This window comes from Anastrepha ludens, chromosome X (genome assembly GCF_028408465.1).
Source record: "Anastrepha ludens isolate Willacy chromosome X, idAnaLude1.1, whole genome shotgun sequence".
Lineage (NCBI taxonomy): Eukaryota > Metazoa > Arthropoda > Insecta > Diptera > Tephritidae > Anastrepha > Anastrepha ludens.
In genome coordinates this window covers 92,307,925-92,326,290 of record NC_071503.1, presented here as the reverse complement: position 1 = coordinate 92,326,290, position 18,366 = coordinate 92,307,925, and the positions used below count along the sequence as shown (strand labels likewise).

General features: G+C 38.9%; 1 protein-coding gene across 1 annotated transcript in view; it reads left to right on the top strand.

Moving 5' to 3' along the window:
- The first annotated feature begins 1,876 nt into the window (after positions 1-1,876).
- Positions 1,877-18,366, top strand: part of LOC128870355 (uncharacterized) — a 171,278-nt gene continuing 154,788 nt past the window's right edge. The window contains exons 1-3 of the mRNA XM_054112969.1: positions 1,877-2,075; positions 2,554-2,902; positions 14,918-17,222. Of these exons, the coding sequence (XP_053968944.1) occupies positions 14,996-17,222 (2,227 nt within the window). The 5' untranslated portion in view covers positions 1,877-2,075; positions 2,554-2,902; positions 14,918-14,995. The remainder of the gene's footprint in view (positions 2,076-2,553; positions 2,903-14,917; positions 17,223-18,366) is intronic.

The following is an 18,366-nucleotide window of genomic DNA, read 5'->3' as shown; positions in this document are numbered from 1 at the left end:
CGCCCCAAGCGTTAAAAAAGTAAGCGACATTATGGCTGGTTCAAAAGAACGCTGTACGCGTTGCCAGTGCTCCGAATTACAACCAAACTTTACGAAACCCATTTTCAATACTTACTTAACAATGTGCGTAAGTTTGGTTTAATTCGGTGCAAAGACACGGCGGGTCCACGTTGTGGCATATATTTCGAGACCCTAGTCATCAATAGGTATGAAAATTACCCCGTATTAAAGCACTTATCAACAGGTTTCATTTGATACCCATATTGTACATACACAACCAAAGGTTACCCGGGTCCACGTTTTGACCTATATCTCGAGACCCCAGTCACGGAGCGGCATGAAAAATACTCTGTACTAAAGCATTCACCAACAGCTTCAATTTGATATCCATATTGTACAAATACATTCTAGGGTCCACGTTTTGGTCTCTATCTCGAGACCCTAGTCACGGAGCGGCATGAAAAATACTCTGGACTAAAGAATTCACCAACAGCTTCCATTTGATACCCATATTGTACATAAATATCCGAAGGTTACCCGGGTCCACGTTTTGACCTATATCTCGAGCCCTATTTCCAAAATAAAATATAATCCATTTTACTCGTGGATGATGTAGCTTTCGAATGGTGAAAGAATTTTTAAAATCGGTCCAGTAGTTTTTGAGCCTATTCATTACAACCAAACAAACAAAGTTTTCCTCTTTATAATATTAGTGTAGATTAAAATGAACAATTGGCTCGTACACTTCTGTTAGGTGTTTGGTCGAGCTCCCCCTCCTATTTGTGGTGTGCGTTTAGGTGTTATTCCACAAATATACCTACAGTTTTAAGGCGACTCTGAACGGCAAATGGTTTTTATGCGGAGCTTTTTTATGGCAGAATACACTCGGAGGCTTGCCAATGCCTGCCGAGGGACGACAGCTATTAGCTTTTTTTTATTACAGTCAACAAAATTTCTCATCAGCTACACGGTACTTTGGAACTGCAGCTGAATATCCCAAACTCAAGCAAATCAGATTAAAATTCGTCTCTTTATTCCTAAAATGTGATTGCATTAAATAATTGATGTTGTTTAAATCCGCTAATAAATGCAACGTTTGGCTATTTGCAACTACCCCTGGGGCAATTTGGAAGCGTTGTGGAAATTGTGAAAATTTAAGTAATGAGTTAAGAAAGATCCATTAGCTTTATCTAAATACTTCAGTAAATACAGTTACATACTATTGCTAGGTTTTATTAAGTATTATAAAGTTTTGCATTGAGATGAGAATTTGAACCAAAATATTTTAGGTTTGAGAGTTATTAACGACCCTTCCGAATTTATTGAATGCTGCTTTCCAAAACAGCACTATATTGCAGGTTAACGCTATGATATTAACTGTTACAGCATGGGACATAGAGTAAACTATCTTACCCCATATACACATACGTTTAAGTCCAGATTATTCGCTAAATACTTCACCTGGTTTATGCTAAATTTGTGTGTGTTTAATAAATTCTCGCAAAAAAATTTTCTCTCGTTGGTTCATTTGACTATCCGTCGATGCTGAATTATTGGCAGGCAACGCTTTATTCACTTTGGTGTGCCCCATCGTCAAATTTTATCTACACACTGTGCAAGTAGCGTTTTGAGATGTTAAAGGTGAGTATTATAAGCATATACATATTTTTCTTTTGATAATAAAACGGCAGATGAAGTAATAAAATTCTCCTCTCTAATGTGCTCTTATATTTTTATGATTGTTTTATTTTGTATTTTGCTATTGTTGATGTGTTTGTGCGTTTTCTTCTCTTCATAAACTTTTTATTTTTGTTTCCTTAGCATGCTTTTTTCATGATTTGTATTTAGCATTGTTAGTTGCGTTCATATTCAACACGGACATATAATTATTATTTTTTAGCTCTAAATTTTTTGTAGTATTAGTGAACTTATAACTATATTATTGGAAGAATTTGTACTGGGCAACTGCTATTGTTTCTGTCGTTTTATATACTTAAAACGGCCAAAGCTTGTTTGACGCTGGATATTCGAATAACGAAAATAAGAAAAGTTCTTTGCTTTAGAATACAAAATTAGTTCGTTATTATTTTTCATGTTTATTTTTATATCTATTGCACTTTATTATTGAATACAGTGTTAGTTTTGAAATTTAAATTTTAGCACGAACATTGGGTTTCAACAACGACACAACATACATTTTGTAAAAGTGACTATTCATTTTGAAGAGGCTTTCGAGTGGTGTATCTTTATCCGATCTCAGAAGTTTTTTGCCATATGAATATTTAAAAAAAAATAACAATTTTTCTCGTGAAAGTGATAGCTATACTTTAAAATTCAAATAAACAAATCCAGTCTAAGATTTTCTGTAAATAAATATGTATGTACTTGAAATCAAATACATAAAGTGTGAAATGGTTGCGAGAATCAAAAATGTTAATGCCTAAGTGTATCTAGTAATATTTTATCAAAAGCCTTGCTATAGATATTGTATATGAAAGAGTAAATTATTATCTTAAACCAAACACGATGTTCCCCATTTGCCTCAATTTATAGTGCCATCAAATGACATGATAGGTGGATTTCTGCCAGCAATCGAAACCGTTATAGATTCCACGTATGCATTCCCGGGCTTTTGCACTGATGATGTGCAACAGAATTTGTGGGTGAGACAAATCAATCATATGTGCTGACAAGTGGATATTATCGCTCAGAATATTGGAAACAGTTGAAAGCTCCCCATACATCTCTTATTTTTTTATTTTGTTATTTGGGCTTATAATAATAATAAACAACAATGTGGAACTGCAGCAAAAAATTGTTAACTAAAATGGGCTTCTAAAACATTAAAAAAATATAAAGTATACATGAATAATAATAGTTACAACAAAAGAACACAGCGAAGGTGAGTAAAAAGCAAATGTTTGCTCGATGTGCAACATTATGCGGATATGCCTAAGTATCTAATCTAATCTAATAGTATAAAGAAAAATATTGTAGCTGCATCGTTTTATATAGGGGTTTTCAGTAAGAGCGCTTCAACTTTTGAACTTTTTTGAATAAAACACAAACGGTTTGACTTTTTTAACAAATTTTTTTTTTATTATCGAGTTTGAACATATACATTTAAGTATGAAATTCGATTTCTTTTGCATGACCACCGCGTGTACGTTTTACGAAGTCCAATCGTTGAACCCAATTTTCGACCACTCTTTTGCATAAATCGGCCGAAATTCCAGGAATTTCGCGTTCAATATTGGCTCTGAGCTCACAAATCGTCGCCGGCTTGTTACTGTAGACCAATGACTTCACATAATCCCAAAACGGGACGGCTTGTTAACCCTCCGATGTTCGGTGCCTTATGATGCGGTAAGTGCATCATAAGGGTCTGCCCAGACCCATACAAATAATGTAAGAAATACGGTTATAAAAATAATTTTATTTATTTATTTCAACGGATTACTATTAATTACGAAGAGCAATTGGGTTTACAACTATATAGTTGCATGGAATGTGCATTAAGACATATGGGACGATTACATTTGCTGCAGTTATAACGAGTTTAAGTCGCTTTTCGGAAGAAGAAGCAGCACAATGGTAGCACGATGACCGTGTTGAAGCAACTTGAGCATATGATTGTTGCTGTGCTGCATCTGATGTCGATGGACGAGATTCCGGTACCTAAAAGTAGCGAAATAACTTATTTTAAATTAGTAAATATGAATGCATGCATATACATATCTTTATACGCGGAGATATATGTAGGTGTGTATAAAATTCATACTCACCTTGATATTGAAAAGATTCATTGCTTGTCTTATATGAGCAAACCTCCATACTAATGGGTTAGTCGCCCGTTTCGTCATATGTGGGATAACTAGCTGCCGTGCCAATTCAATGATAAAGGAGCGCCTCTTATCACTCTGCTTTGCCGGATTCAGCTCGTCATAGATGATGAATGGGGCCAAACCGGCAATATCAAGCATATTATAAAACATTGCCAGTGGCCAACGGTTTGTCGAGCGTTTGCACGAATAGCCAGTCAACATTTGATCCATTGTATCTACCCCCGCTTTAAATTTATTGTAGTCCAAAATTTGATCTGGCTTGAATCCATTCAATGGATCGGTGCTTTGACGGTAATGGGCAGTGGATAACATAATTACTGGCTTTTTCGGCTTTGCCATATACGAGCACAGAGCGATATTATTATTGTGATAACAAAATAAAGTGCTTTTAACATCACGCTTCGGGTTAAGCAATTCATGCGGAATGAAGGTCTTATTTTTTCTTACGGTACCGACGAAAGCCACTCTACGATCCATCAACATTTCTGCCAACTCGTATGTTGAAAAAAAACTGTCAGCATAAACAGTCCTACCGCTGTCCATATAATTTTCCATCAATTTCATGACGACCCGTTCACCTTGATTCGTTTCTCGCTGGCCACCCGGTGGTTTTCCGGTATAAATTATACCTTTCAAAGGATAGTTTGAAACAGAGCCACAAATCCACCACACTTTCATGCCATACTTTGCCGGCTTACTCGGAATATATTGGGTGAATCGAGTGCGCCCACGATATGGAAATAACTGTTCATAGACGGTTACATGACAATCCGGAGTGTATGCTTTCTTTAGTCATACATCGTCCAGGGCAGCAGATTTGCTTTTTTTCAACCTCTCAGTACGAGTACCACTGTTATCGAAACGGATGAAAGTAGTTAAGCTCTTGAACCGATTCAATGACATAGTGGCCTTATAAATTGGCATATTGTAACTGGCCCACAATTCTTTCGCTGGCTGAGAATTCTAGAGGAATACACCAGCAATAAGTAGCATCCCAAAAAAAGCATACATTTCGTCTACTTTAGTCATTACCCAAGAACTCTGTTTATTACTGGGATGCTTTTCATTCCATAGACGAAACGCTTCAACGGCTTTTCTGTTGGTTTCCCGCACAATGATACTTACGATTTCAGTAGACAGCAATAGCTTGAAAAGAGCTTTATGACTCGGTGACGCTCCTCGTAGTGGCTCTTTACGAGTAAAAGTTGTAACATTGTGACAACAAGGCCTTCCAGGTGGTGGAGGATTTGAATTCCACATCTTACCATCTTTCGACCTGTATATAAGGCCCTGGGTATTAGATGTGCTGCAAATGGATCGGACTCCTGTCCCATAATTTCATCAATTTGTGCCTGAAGTCGCTGACGTTCTTCCGGACTCACATTTGCTGCACTTAGCTTACGAAGCAAACGCATCATCACATCAACTTCATCCATATTTACTTGTTCCATTTCATTTAAAAAGACACTTCCCACTAATTAAAAAACACGTATTTCCTTTAATTTTCAAATGTCAACTAAAAAATTATCTCTGCCACTGCCTCCGCTAACAGTTCAGTTGTTTACACCTACGGTTAGCCAATTTACATGAGAAGCTTATATGGGTCTGCACAGACCCATGTGAGCTTAATTAACGAAATTAGTTTAAATTATTATTTTTACAACAAATATAGCAAAAATCTTAATTTTGCTACTTCATTGTGTTTAGCACACTACATTTTAGGAAGTCATGGACTAAGAAGCCTCAGATATTAAAAATAAAAGATCTACATACATTTAAAGATCGAATGGGTCTGGCCAGACCCAAATGAACATCGGAGGGTTAAATGGACCGTAAAATGGCCGTAATGCTCTTAAAGTAGCAGCAACAGAACGATTGCTTTCATAAAAAATTTGCACGATTTGCAATCGTTGCTCAAGTGTGTAGCGTTCCATGATGAAATGAAGTTTACAAATGACAAGCGAAAAATAAAAAATATAGCGTCGTTCGCCTTCCCTATCGGAAAAAAGTTGAAGCGCACCTATTGAATAACCCATTATTATACAATACCAAAAAGAGTACAGAAGGTAGCGTACATTACGGAGCCAATGAGAACTTGTTCTAAAATCTCTAAATTTCTCAAAACCCACGGTGCTCATGGAATATCAAATATAAAAGGATTTTTTTTAAAGCGATAGGATTTCAGCAGGCATTGGCAAACCTCTAAGTGTATTTCTGCTATGCCTATGACGAAGGTTGTCTGCGCCTATTATATACAAATATAGTTTAATGTTACCACCAAAGGACAGATGGTTCAAATAAGAAACTTCTTCATGGTAGAAATGCATTCGGTGGTTTACTGGTGCCTTCCTAGGGCGGCCGTTGTTAAAATAATAAACTGTTTCTATCATTTGACGTTTCATATCCACCCTGGGTTTTGAACCACGGACCACCAAATGCCCTCACTTACAAAACTTTTTATGTAGGAACCATTGGCCTACCTACAAATTTGTATCGGGGGCACGCAGAGTGACAAGGGGTCACCCACAATGACTTCTACAAAAGCTGCTATAACGAAAGGCTATTTGACTCCATGACTGACTTAAGGATGACCGATGGTTTTCGTAGTAAAGCTATGAGTGCTGGAAATAGTGTTAGCAAATACTCTCTACCTAACCTATCCCAAGTAACTCAAGATGTGCGTTACTAGCTTTTCAAGCAATCTAACATCCATTTGGCGGTCGCCGTAGCCGAATGGGTTGGCGCGTGATCACCATTCGGAGTTCAGAGAGAACTTAGGTTCGAGTCTCGGTAAAAGACGAAATGATGAAGAAAAAGTTTTTTCTAATAGCAGTCGCCCCTCGGCGGGCAATGCCAAACCTCCTCATAAAAAATATCTCCCTTCGGAGTCGGCTTGAAACTGTAGGTCCCTCCACTTGTGGAACAACTTCAAGACGCAAACCACGAATATGAGGAGGATCTCGGCCAAACACCCAAAAAGGGTCTACGCGCCAATTATATATATATCTATATATATACATATGTAAATGTATTGGAATATATATATTGGCTCTAGGCTCTTGCTTTTTTTGCTCTTGCATCTTTCATAACCAACTTTAGCCCAGTTGTGTGAAATAAGGTATTAAATAACTTTGTAACGAGCTCTTGGCGGACTTACTTTGGCTCTGGTCATCAACACATCCGTGGAAGCGAGTTTGCCTTTGAGATAGCCAAAGAGGATGATTTGATGTTCTCAAGCGGTGATTGGATTTAAATCCTCTTACAATTGACGTATAAGATAATTTATATTCGCAACAAGGCGAAAAGGCTGGTTTCACCTATACTTGTTATTGCCAAATTTACACTGATGAAAATCAACATGATATAGTTGAGTACTTTCTGCTTTCAGATATCTGCTTTAGTGTATATGATGCAGCTTTAGTATATAAGGGGTAGACCAATCTTGTTTGAGTAAATATCTCTACGTTTGAGTAAATATCTCTACAGGATCTATCCAACTACTCTCTCTACAACTTTACCCGTTTTACCTACTGCACTTGGTGGTTTTAATACAGCCATTCGGGGATAATGCGTATGAAAGCGTGCTACTCGAGTGTTGGGTTCTTTACCGACCTTTGAACTTATGCTATCGTCAGAAAATGAATGAAATGGATATAAAAATGGTTTTCACTCTCCGGGGTAAATTATAACTAAGCCATTCATCACCCTATTGTTTTTTATTTTGCGGTGCAATTGACCATTTTATTAACAAAGCTGTATGGATAGATGTATTACAATTTCACTTTTACTTAAATTTATCAGTACAGGGTATCCATGACAGGGCAGAATTAGGAATTAAAAGCAAAAGTAAAAAAAAATTATAAAAGTTTATTTCAATAACTATTACAAAAAAGCCAAGTGTGAATTTTCTTGTTTTAATTATTTCCTCTAAATCTTGACCGATACGAAGGATATACTCTTGGAATATGGCCTACGTACTCCGTGACACTTGCTGGAAAAGTGATATTGGATAACATAAGTCTGCTTATTTATACGTCCAATTAAGGGAAAATGGGCTTCATCACTCCAAAGATAGTGTTTACCCTACGAAATTGCTCCAACACTCTCTCGCATAACTTCGTAGGCAGATTATAATCGTGGCTTAAGTCCTCGTACGAATTGAATATTCAATATTTTCAGTTGTTCTCGTTGTTCGACTTGGCCTTAGCCGTAGACTGTTTGTCACCGATCTTGTCGCATGGAACCTTCGTAGCCATGGACGGATGAAATCTTCATTTGAAGCATCACCTAAACGTCGAATATTGTAACGTTAACGACAATCAGTTGCACAGGAATCATTGGCCTTGAATACACGTATATTGCGAACGAACGTTGTTCACCTGTCCGTCCACTGCGACGTCATGACTAAAAAACCCGCACGATTAAACTCTACCAGGTTCTCAAAAGACGGTTTTCCAAGGGTTAACAACTTGGTCTTCCATAGGGCAAGGCATTCGCAGAGGAAGTGGAAGATAGTTTCCTTTTTATCCTTATTATTCGTGTTAGGACACAGTCCTGATGTCATTATCACCGAATATTCGGCGTATGCCACCACTTTTACTTCACCTCTATTAAGTTTAATCGAGATTTTGGTTGTCACAGATGACAAAAGAAGTGGAGTCCCTCTTAGTTATGTTGATATTTCCCATATTAGCTTTGAGGATCCTGGTAGAGATGATCCAACTACTAATCCAATTGTCCACCTTTAAGTCTATCAGCGCCCACTGGGTGGCATCAGTATTAACGTTATTAAAATCGCCTTCTATATCGCAGAATGTGGCTACGGTATACTGTTTGTTTCTATTGTTCGAATTACCTCGTGAAACGCTGCCTTCGTAAATTTGCCTTTCAGGTACGCTAGTTATGCAGTTGATATACCAGAACTCTCCAATGATCTTCTCAGGTATATATCTAAACGCTTTTCAAAAATTTTTTAAATGAAGGACGAGAGACTGATTTGTCTAAAATCCTTCGCCAAGCTATCTTTTGGTATGAAAACAGCTTTTACTAGTTTCCAACTATCTGAAATATGACTTAAGTTTAAACACACTTTGAAATGTCCCCTACCAATAACAGAATACAGTCCAGGGTTTCCCGTAATATCTTTGGAATGATGACACCATATCATAACATCTGTAAAATGCTGTGGATCACATTGGCCTTATACTTCGACTCCCACTTTCGTGAGCGCGGTATCCCGGAAAATGAGTGTTTAAGAGAAATACTAGAGATTCTTCTGTCGTAGCAGTTCAAGTAGCATCTAGTTTCTTGTCCCTAGATACCCTTGAATGATCTGTAGAAAGTATACGAATAAATCTAGCAAAAACTCTAGAAGGTTCGATAAACGAACAAAACTTTCTCCATCTCTCTCTCTCTTGGCGCTCCCAATTGCCTTCTTGAACTGTCTCCGACTTTCTCTGTACACTTCCCAATTTCTTGTAGAGTAGCTGAGCTTAAAGGTTGACCCAGATTCTGCCCCTAGTTTTAAGAGCTCACTGCTGCACGAAGGTGGGTGAGTTTTTTTCTATATTTTTTAGAACAGGACGTTTTGTAGGGCCTACTACATAAATATCTTATCCAATCTTGTATCCCTACTCTCAAGGGAGAGTTATTTGTTGGATCGGAATCTTTCCTATTTTGTTAGTTATTACATTTCTGAACCTCTTTCTATTGGTTCTGAATGGATTTCGACGAGGATCTACCTTAAGACTGTTATCAGGTAGTACAGTAACGCCCATCCTCTGAAGTACTCCGTACTAGGAAAAGTGAAAGGGGAAGTATTACCCCTGTTACATACCGACAAGTTAGTTTTAATAATGAAATCATAAAAAGACCCACCTCAATCATTAGTCTTAGAGATTCGCCACAAAGCGTACCTCGCGTTGGCGTCGTACGAGCCTCCTCGGACGGTACTGGCCGATCATGATCAGATTGAAGTAAGCATGATGCTGACACTGTCAGTGACCTCCACTTCAACAGCCATCGCATCCTGTGAACTAAACATTCTTTAGCTTCAATAAATGATAGCTCTCGGTGCTCCTCACCCTGGGCTCCTGAATTAAGACGATTTCGACGTGCTTTTCTGTCAGGAGTATGGTTAAGTTTTCCGTTATAGTCTGTTAATGCTGCATATTAATTTGGACAGCCTTTAAAACCATGTTCATTGATTTGCTTTTCTTGGTTCGGCGTCATCTAGCCGCATACTGGACAGCAGTTCGTTCGCACCGTCGACCTCACCCTGCTCCTCCTCCAAATTTGCTGAACGGTATATATTAGCTGAACCTTCCATATGCCGAACCGATTTTTTTCCCCCACTTTCTCCACTTGTCTAAAGTCTCTTTTGTGATTTAAAGGAGGAACGACACGTTGTGCCTCTGCGGAGCCTCCGAGCTGTTCTGAATTTTGTCAATCGTGTTAATCAGGAAATGCAATTAACTCATTGAATGAATTAATCATTGCTTTTGATAACACGGTAGCTCCGGACTATCTCCAGGGGAGTGACCCTTCGAACTATGCGAGTCAACCGTACCTCAATCTTCAATCATGTGTCGAGAACTGAACGTTTCGTTTATCAATGCCTGTCTGTCCCTTTGCTTGTCTTGTCGTTTTGTCTGTGTATCCGTTTGTCTGTCTGTCGTTGCTGTCAATGCGTCCGTCTGTTTTCTTATCGTTTTGTATATGTTTTATTTCTTTTTGGCGGTTTCTGAGTTTTTGTTTTGTTTAGAGTTCAGTTTATTTGTTTCGTATGGTCAGTTGTTGTTGTTGTTGAAGTGGTTGAGTATTTCCACTGAAATAATCCTAATTAGGGACCAGCATCGTTTCACTACCACTGTCCTCGTGTGATGATGTTTTTTTTTTGTTCTGAGTCAGTTCCATTTAGTTAGGTCCAAGTATAGCAGCAAATTTTTCATCTCGATGTCTGCGATCTCATTAATTTGCGGCAAGAAAGGCGTAGCGAGGAGCGTAGTCGTGCCCTAGGTAGCCCTGGATATTCACATAAGTAGTGGAAAAGACTTTCCTTCGCCCCTTCCGCTTGACAGCTTCTGCAGATAGGACTGAAGGGTAGGTTGATCCCCTACTTTCCAATGGCCTGTAAGGATTGCAGTGATGCGTGAGATGTTTGGCCGAGAGTATCCTAACACATCATTCCTCCTTTGGATTTTGTACTACGGTCATGTGTTTTTTGTTATAATACATGTAGTTAATTGCTCCCATTTTTTTTCGGCGAAAGCATGAAGTGTGAAGCAATGGATGCTTTTAATGTGTTGAGTGGGGTGGAGACTGCCACTGCCTCTGCTATTTCTAGTGTCGAAACTTTTCTTGCTAGCTCATCTGCTATCTCATTTACCCGTATGTTCCTATGACCGGGAATCCATATCAGTGTAATTTCAAGCCGATGACTAAGTAATTCTAGTTCCTCTCAACACTGTAAAACTAACTTGGGTGAAATGGAGTTGGAGTCTAAGGTCTTGATAGCTGCTTGACTGTCTGTAAAGATGGCTACGCTTGCACCAACTTCCTTGCAGAGTTTTAGTGATTTGCATGCTTCTCTGATCGCTAGTAGTTCTGCCTGCAACACGCTGGCATAGTCAGGAAGTCTAATTGACTGGGATAGGTTGAGTAGCTCCGAATTAAAGCCAGCTCCTACACCACAGTTCATCTTAGAACCGTCAGTGTATATTTCACTGTCCTATCCTCAAATCACCTTCCCTTTGCTCCATTCGGCTCTCGGTGGAGAACGTACCGTGAAGGCTTTCTTGAAGTTAAGGTCGGAGACTGTGTAGTCTGATCTGTTTTTGAGCAGTGGGGGTCCCTGTAGGGGGATCTTGCTGTGACCGTACGACCTTGTGGTCCAGCTTCCTATGTTTCTGAGTCTCACCGCGCTGCATGCGGCGATTGTCTTTATATGTAAATCTAATGGTAGCAGATGAGTTAGTACATTGAGCGCTTCAGTAGGACTGGTGCTAAGCGGTCCTGTAGTTAAGATTCACGCTGTCCTTTGTATCTTGTTCAGCTTGATTTGGTTGTATTTCTTTTCTGTTGCGGGCCACCAGACTAGTGCCGCATATGTTAGTATTGGCCTTACAATGGCTGTGTAGGACCAATTGGATAGTTTTGGTTGAACACCCCATTTTTTACCCAACATTCTCTTACACGTGTAAAGTGCTATATTCGCTTTCTTTACCCTGTAATCTAAGTTGGAGCTCCAGCTGAGTTTGGGATCTAAGATAACACTTAGATATTTGGCTTTTGGGTTAACGTAAGACTAACGCCGTTTAGTTTTGGGAGATTAAAGTTTGGTATCTTGGTTTTCTTAGTGAATAACATCAGTTCCGTTTTGCTCGGGTTTACACTTAAACCACAGTCTGTGGCCCAGTTACTGAGTAATACCTGAGCTCCTTCCATAATCTCACTGATTATCGTTGGAAAGATTCCTGAAATCAAGAGCACTATATTATCCGCGTATGCCACTACTCTAATTCCATTTCGGTTGAATTTGGTAAAGATACTGTTGACAACTAATAACCACAGCAGGGGGGATAAGACCTCTCCCTGAGGGGTTCCCCTGTGGACAGAGCGTTTGACCGCGCTGCTGCCTACCTCACCGATGATTATTCTAGTTTTAAGCATGTTTTCTACTCATTCGTTGAGACCTATGTCTTTGCCTAGCATATCAAGGGCCTCAATTATGGATCTTGTGCTAACATTGTTAAACGCCTCCTCTATGTCGAGGAAGGCGACTAGTGAGTATTATTTGTATATTATGCACCTCTCAATTTTACTTACAACCTTATGAAGAGCTGTCTCTGTGAATTTTCCTTTGAGATAGGCATGTTGGGATGATGAAATCGTTGTGCTTGTAATCTTCTCTCTGGGATATACATCCAACAATCGGTCGAGAGTTTTGATAATAAAAAAGGATAAGTTGATGGGTCTGAAGTCTTTCGCTGTATCATGACCGCGTCTACCAGCTTTGGGGATAAAAATCACCTTAACCGTCCTCCAGCTTTTTGTAATATGTCCTAGCGTAAGGTTTTTTCTGAAAAAGACCTCCAGCCAAGGAGTCGTCGTTTCTCGAGTGTTCCACAGCATGGCAGGGAATATCCCATCTGGGCCGGCTGCTTTGTAAGGCTCAAAGTTTTTCAGCGCGCATAGAATTCTATCTTGGGATATGATGTGGTTGATTGTATTGGATGACAGGTTGGTCGTTTGAACACTGTTACTATTGTTCTCAATATATTCTGTGTTACCTGGCAAATGTGATACTCTAGTGTTTCGTCCGAGGATTTCGTCCATTCTACGTCCTCTTTCCTCAAGACGGAAGGACAGGAGTGTTCTTTGGATAAGAGCTTTCCTAGTCAGGCCGTATCTTTGGTTGATTCGATAGAGCCACAAAAATCTCTCCAAGCCTTTGTCCGAGCCTCTTTGATCGCTTTCTTATATTCCCTAAGGCAATCTTTGCAGGGTTTGAAGTACTTGTGTTTGTAGCAGATGTTGAAGATTTCTCTTGTCATTTTGCTGAGTTGCCTTAAATCTTCATTCCACAAGGTGTAATAAGTTGTTTTGCCATATGTGGCAGGACGTGAAACTTCAAGCCGATTCGTCAACGAAGCTTCGGAAACTCTTACTTTCTCATCCAAGTCTTTACTTGATGTTATGGTTTTATTTATATGTTGAAGTTTAGACTGGGTTACTCTACGGAAAGTGTGCCAGTTTGTTCTTCTGGGGTTTCTATACGGGATCGGTTTCTCAAGCTTGACATTGATATCGAAGAGAATCCAACTAGTGTCCGAAAAGGATTTCTTGTCAAATACCATCCAATTTGTAACTATTTGGGAGTTATTGTTTGTGCATAAAGTAATGTCTAAGACCATCTCCCAGCCTGGAAAATGTCCGAGCTCGGGAAAGTAAATGTTGGGGTGGTCCCTACATTGCATATGTCGAGGTTGGTATATAGTAAGAATTCAAAAAGGGACTCACCTCTTTCATCCGTCTCCGAACTGCCACAGAGCTCTTTTCTGGCGTTTGCGTCGCAGCCCATCTACACTAGCCCATATGGTTACGTCTCCCACCATGTCGCCAAGGAGGATTGAGGGGAAATAACGGGTCGACGGGCGCTCTGGTATCAGAAGGGCTCCGTAAGAAGACAACCTTATTTAATCCGACCTGTGTGGTTCGCGGAAGATATTTTACTCCTATCTTATCACCCATATGGGGGAGGTGTTCCCTTTCCCCCCTGGGGACGCGCCCTCTATTTTGAAAAATTTTGTAGGTCGAATGTAAAACTTTAATTCCAGTTCTTCGATATCTAAATAAAACTTCTGTGACTATGTTGGCATGTATTTGCATGAATTCTGTGTCCCAATAAATTGCAAGTCAATTGTAGTAATTTTGCAAATCTAGGCCTTTCAGTGCAGGCTCTACTAAGTCATCTCATTAAGTTTTCATGGCCTATAATTTACTGCGGCTCCATATAGTTAAAAATTGAATAATAAGGTAAAGGAAAATAAAACTCTCATAATCAAGTATCGCGTACGGTCTATATACACTAACTATAGCAATAGCAAATTTGTTGTTTTTCATTTTGACAAAATAAAACTGCTCAAATACTAAGCACAATCTTTATCTGAAAGGGGGTATTCCAATATGATGCTGATTAACTGATATCGAAATCCCATTTAATTACAATATACTAAAGTTTTAAAAAATAAAAATGAAAACTTGCTTCAATGTTTTCGCGTTCTTTGCTGTTATATGCTACAAAAACATTATAAAATTAAGAACTCATGCTCATAAAAGTACCATACAGCATTTAATTGGGCATATGTATGTACATCATTACTATACCGTTCAAAAATATGGCTTAACTATCAATAACAAGGATGTTTATTTATATACGCTATCCCTTGTGCTGAGAATAATTTTGCATGGATATTGATGATTAATACTTATATGTACCTACATATGTAAAAATATATTGTTAGAAATATTATTTTCATATAATATTATACATAAGCATACTTTTTTAACAGGACTTGGATTAAAGTATTTATATTGAAGTCTGGATATATTCTGAATCGGCTAGCTGTTTCAGCTGCTTTGCTTTTAATATGGATGCTAAGAAAGATGCCGCAATACCTCAAACAAGTGGCACTACATTGCGACGACCGGCTCAGTTTGTGAAGAAACGCTCTGGCTCACTGGTCGATGCACTTGATGAGCTACACCGTGAGATCTATGATAAGCCCTCAACACCGGTTTCAGCGCCAAAAACATCGATTCCCAGAGCTTGGGTGACACAGGTGACGCCTTTGGATGTTGGTGCGAAGTTGCCTACATTAGCGGTGACAGCTTCATCGTCCCAACCTGCCCGACGGCGTCCAACAATCAAGGAGAAGGAGAAAAAACGAGAGCGATGGCTTCTTACTAGGAAAACGTGGAAATATATGACTGATGCTGGTCGTAAGTTGATTCCAGATGGAGCACAAAACCGCAAGGAAGATATACCAAAGATCGAAGTGCATTTCCAGCAGACGTGTTCTAATGAGCCTCGTTTTATATTATGGCCTCGCAAATCATCTTATCCAGGCGCCGTGCGCAACTCCAAGCGCCGAATAAAACACTTTCTGCAGCATACTGGACAGAAAGGACCGCTTACTAATAATGCTTTGAAACAGGAACAGGCTGACAATGCTGACCTAGTTATTGGTCTGCTACAGTCTTATTTGAAGCTTGATGAGGTTTGTAAAACTACCACATTACTTAGCTCGAAGACGATACGTCCAGATCAGACAGCCTCCCCAAGCGCGCAACGCCCGGGTAGACTACGGAGACTCCCTATAAACATCGACAATATAACTTCAAGAGGACCTGGTTTTTTAACGACTACTCAGCGTCCGAAAGATCTACAAGAGTTAAACGAAATTGATCAATTACTGGAGCAGTTACGTATACTGTCTTGCAGTTCAAAAGTGTATGCATTCACTATACCCCCAGAGAGCATTACGCCTGCTATTCTCGAAGATAAAGGTTTATTAAAACAAATATATAATTTACTTAAAAAACAACAGCTACATCGTCTTTTAAGTAAACATTCCACCTCGTCACCGAAGGGTGCACCATCACAACTTGAGCACTCATCATCATTGTCTAGTCTGCTACATTTTGGTGCTGGTGCCTCTGATACCGGCAGATTTGGAAACAAAGAAAGATGTCATGTTATATCCACCGCAGCTCCCATGAAAGGTCAGATCCCTTTGGTGACAACGACATCTGAAACTATAAAAACAACAAGTGGCACTATACCCAAAATACCATTGCGCAGCGTCAGAAAAGATCCCAGTTGGGGAGCAATATCTCCTATAGCCACGCCTCGGCAGCGAAAGCCGCCAAGTTCGCTGCATATACCAGGTTTATATAGCGATAATAAAAATAGTCCACCCTTATGTCGTACTAAGCCGCTGTTGGTTGAAAAACATTTTAACTGTTGTGGTTCTCAAACGAATTTCGTGTCATTGCAAGAGATAAAACGGCTAGCAGAAGAATATAAACAGCGTAAACGGGAGGAAATAACGCTAAATGCTTCATCGATTACGACGCCTGCCGCTACCGATGATGAAGCAGAGAAAGGTGGGTCAACGACACTGTGCAGAACTCAACACCATAGCCGCAAGGGCTCTATTGATAACGAAGATATATCGCAGTCGGTCAGTGATACAATTAAACGATACTTACGTATGGCCCGAAGAAAAAGTGTTCATGATGATGATGCCAATCGTTTTAAACGTGTTAACTATGATCGAAATTTGCGAAACATAAAAGCCAAAGGCGAAATTAACCCCCCTGGCATGGATGAAGGAAATTCGAAAGCTGTGCAAACATTGGACGCATGGCCGCTGATATCTTTGGATTTTATTCGTGGCAACGAAAAATCTGGTATTTTAGAGGCTGCACATATCGAGTGGCGGAGAGCACTCGAGGAACGAATGCAAAAGAAGCTTGAATATGAACAGAACTTAAATTTACAGACTGGTGCTTGCGATAGTACATCTATAGCTAGAGACATAGAACCGTCCGTATCGAGTTGTAATTCATCATCGGCACCAACTTCGCCTATATCCAACGAAACTGTGCATGCAAGTAAGCATTTAAGCAGTGGAGTTAGTGGGCTTCGATTAGTCGGATCACAGTTTTTATCCAATTTATGGCATGGTGCAAGTAGTGGTGCTTCATCAGCTTTTCATGATGATGACCCTGGTAGCAGCCATCATGTTAGTGCTAGCTTATTAAAATTTCATCGAAATGGAAAGAGCAATCAAAATACTGGAAACAATGATTGTAAGTATATCAAAAATAAACATAGTAAAATGAAATCCGAAGAATTCAATCAAAGTGTAGATAATTTAAATCTATAGACAAAATTTGGAAAAATATTGACTGCCGAGGTTTCTCTTCCAATTTTTAACATGCGTTTTATTCGAAGAAGCACATATATAATATACATACATATACATTTCAATAGCGATATATTGTTGCTGAATTGCCATTTCTTTTGACTCACTTCGTTGTGAGTTAAAAAACATAATAACTGTTTTATTAAAAACACAGTATTTTACAGTAAAAACAATAAAAAGTTATATGGGCTGTTTAGGATTTGGTTTACATATTTTCCAGAGCTTTTACCCAAAAGAATATTCTAATGCAGAATTGAGGACTGCCCCCAAAGTATATAAAACCATTATATTAAAACAATTTTTCAATAGGATTACTGAATTGATCCATGAAAAAACCTTGATATTTCCTAAAAATTTCTGGCAATTAATTTTGTAAATTTTATATATTGAAAATTCGTTTATCAAAAAGCTTCATTTGTTAGTAGGTTAAATCACTTCAGAGTTTGGAATGAATTCACATGTACATATATACCTACAGCATATTCGTAAAGTTCCTTAGTAATTCTATCGTTGGGCTTACGAATACTTGTTATTTGCACAGCGTAGTGCGCATAGTGTTTTTTAAGCTTATGTTATTTAAACAGTGACAGATCTTCCCCGCTGAAAATCTTGACAGAAAGTCAGAATTATATCTCTACGGAATTAAATGGATCACCTGGATGCAGGCCTTTTACGCGAATATAGGGCAAGCTATTCGAGAGATAGGAACAGAAACCAACGTCTAGGCCTTGGGTAAACTAGGTTAACAGTATATGCTAGTGCGAAGCCAGCCAACAAGTCTCATAAGTAATAGCAAATGTGACTTCCGATATTTCATGAAAAAATTAGCCCGTCCTCTACACAAAAAATATGTATGTGTACGTTTTGGAATACACTGGAGAATATGACTTTTTTGATAAGAAGCTTCCATATTCTAGATATGTTTTGGGTAATAACCTGTGCCATGTAGAATATTTTTATGTTTATACATTCAAATTTGATTTCCAAATATTGGAAGTTTAGTAAAAACGTAGTCATTTCCTACGTAT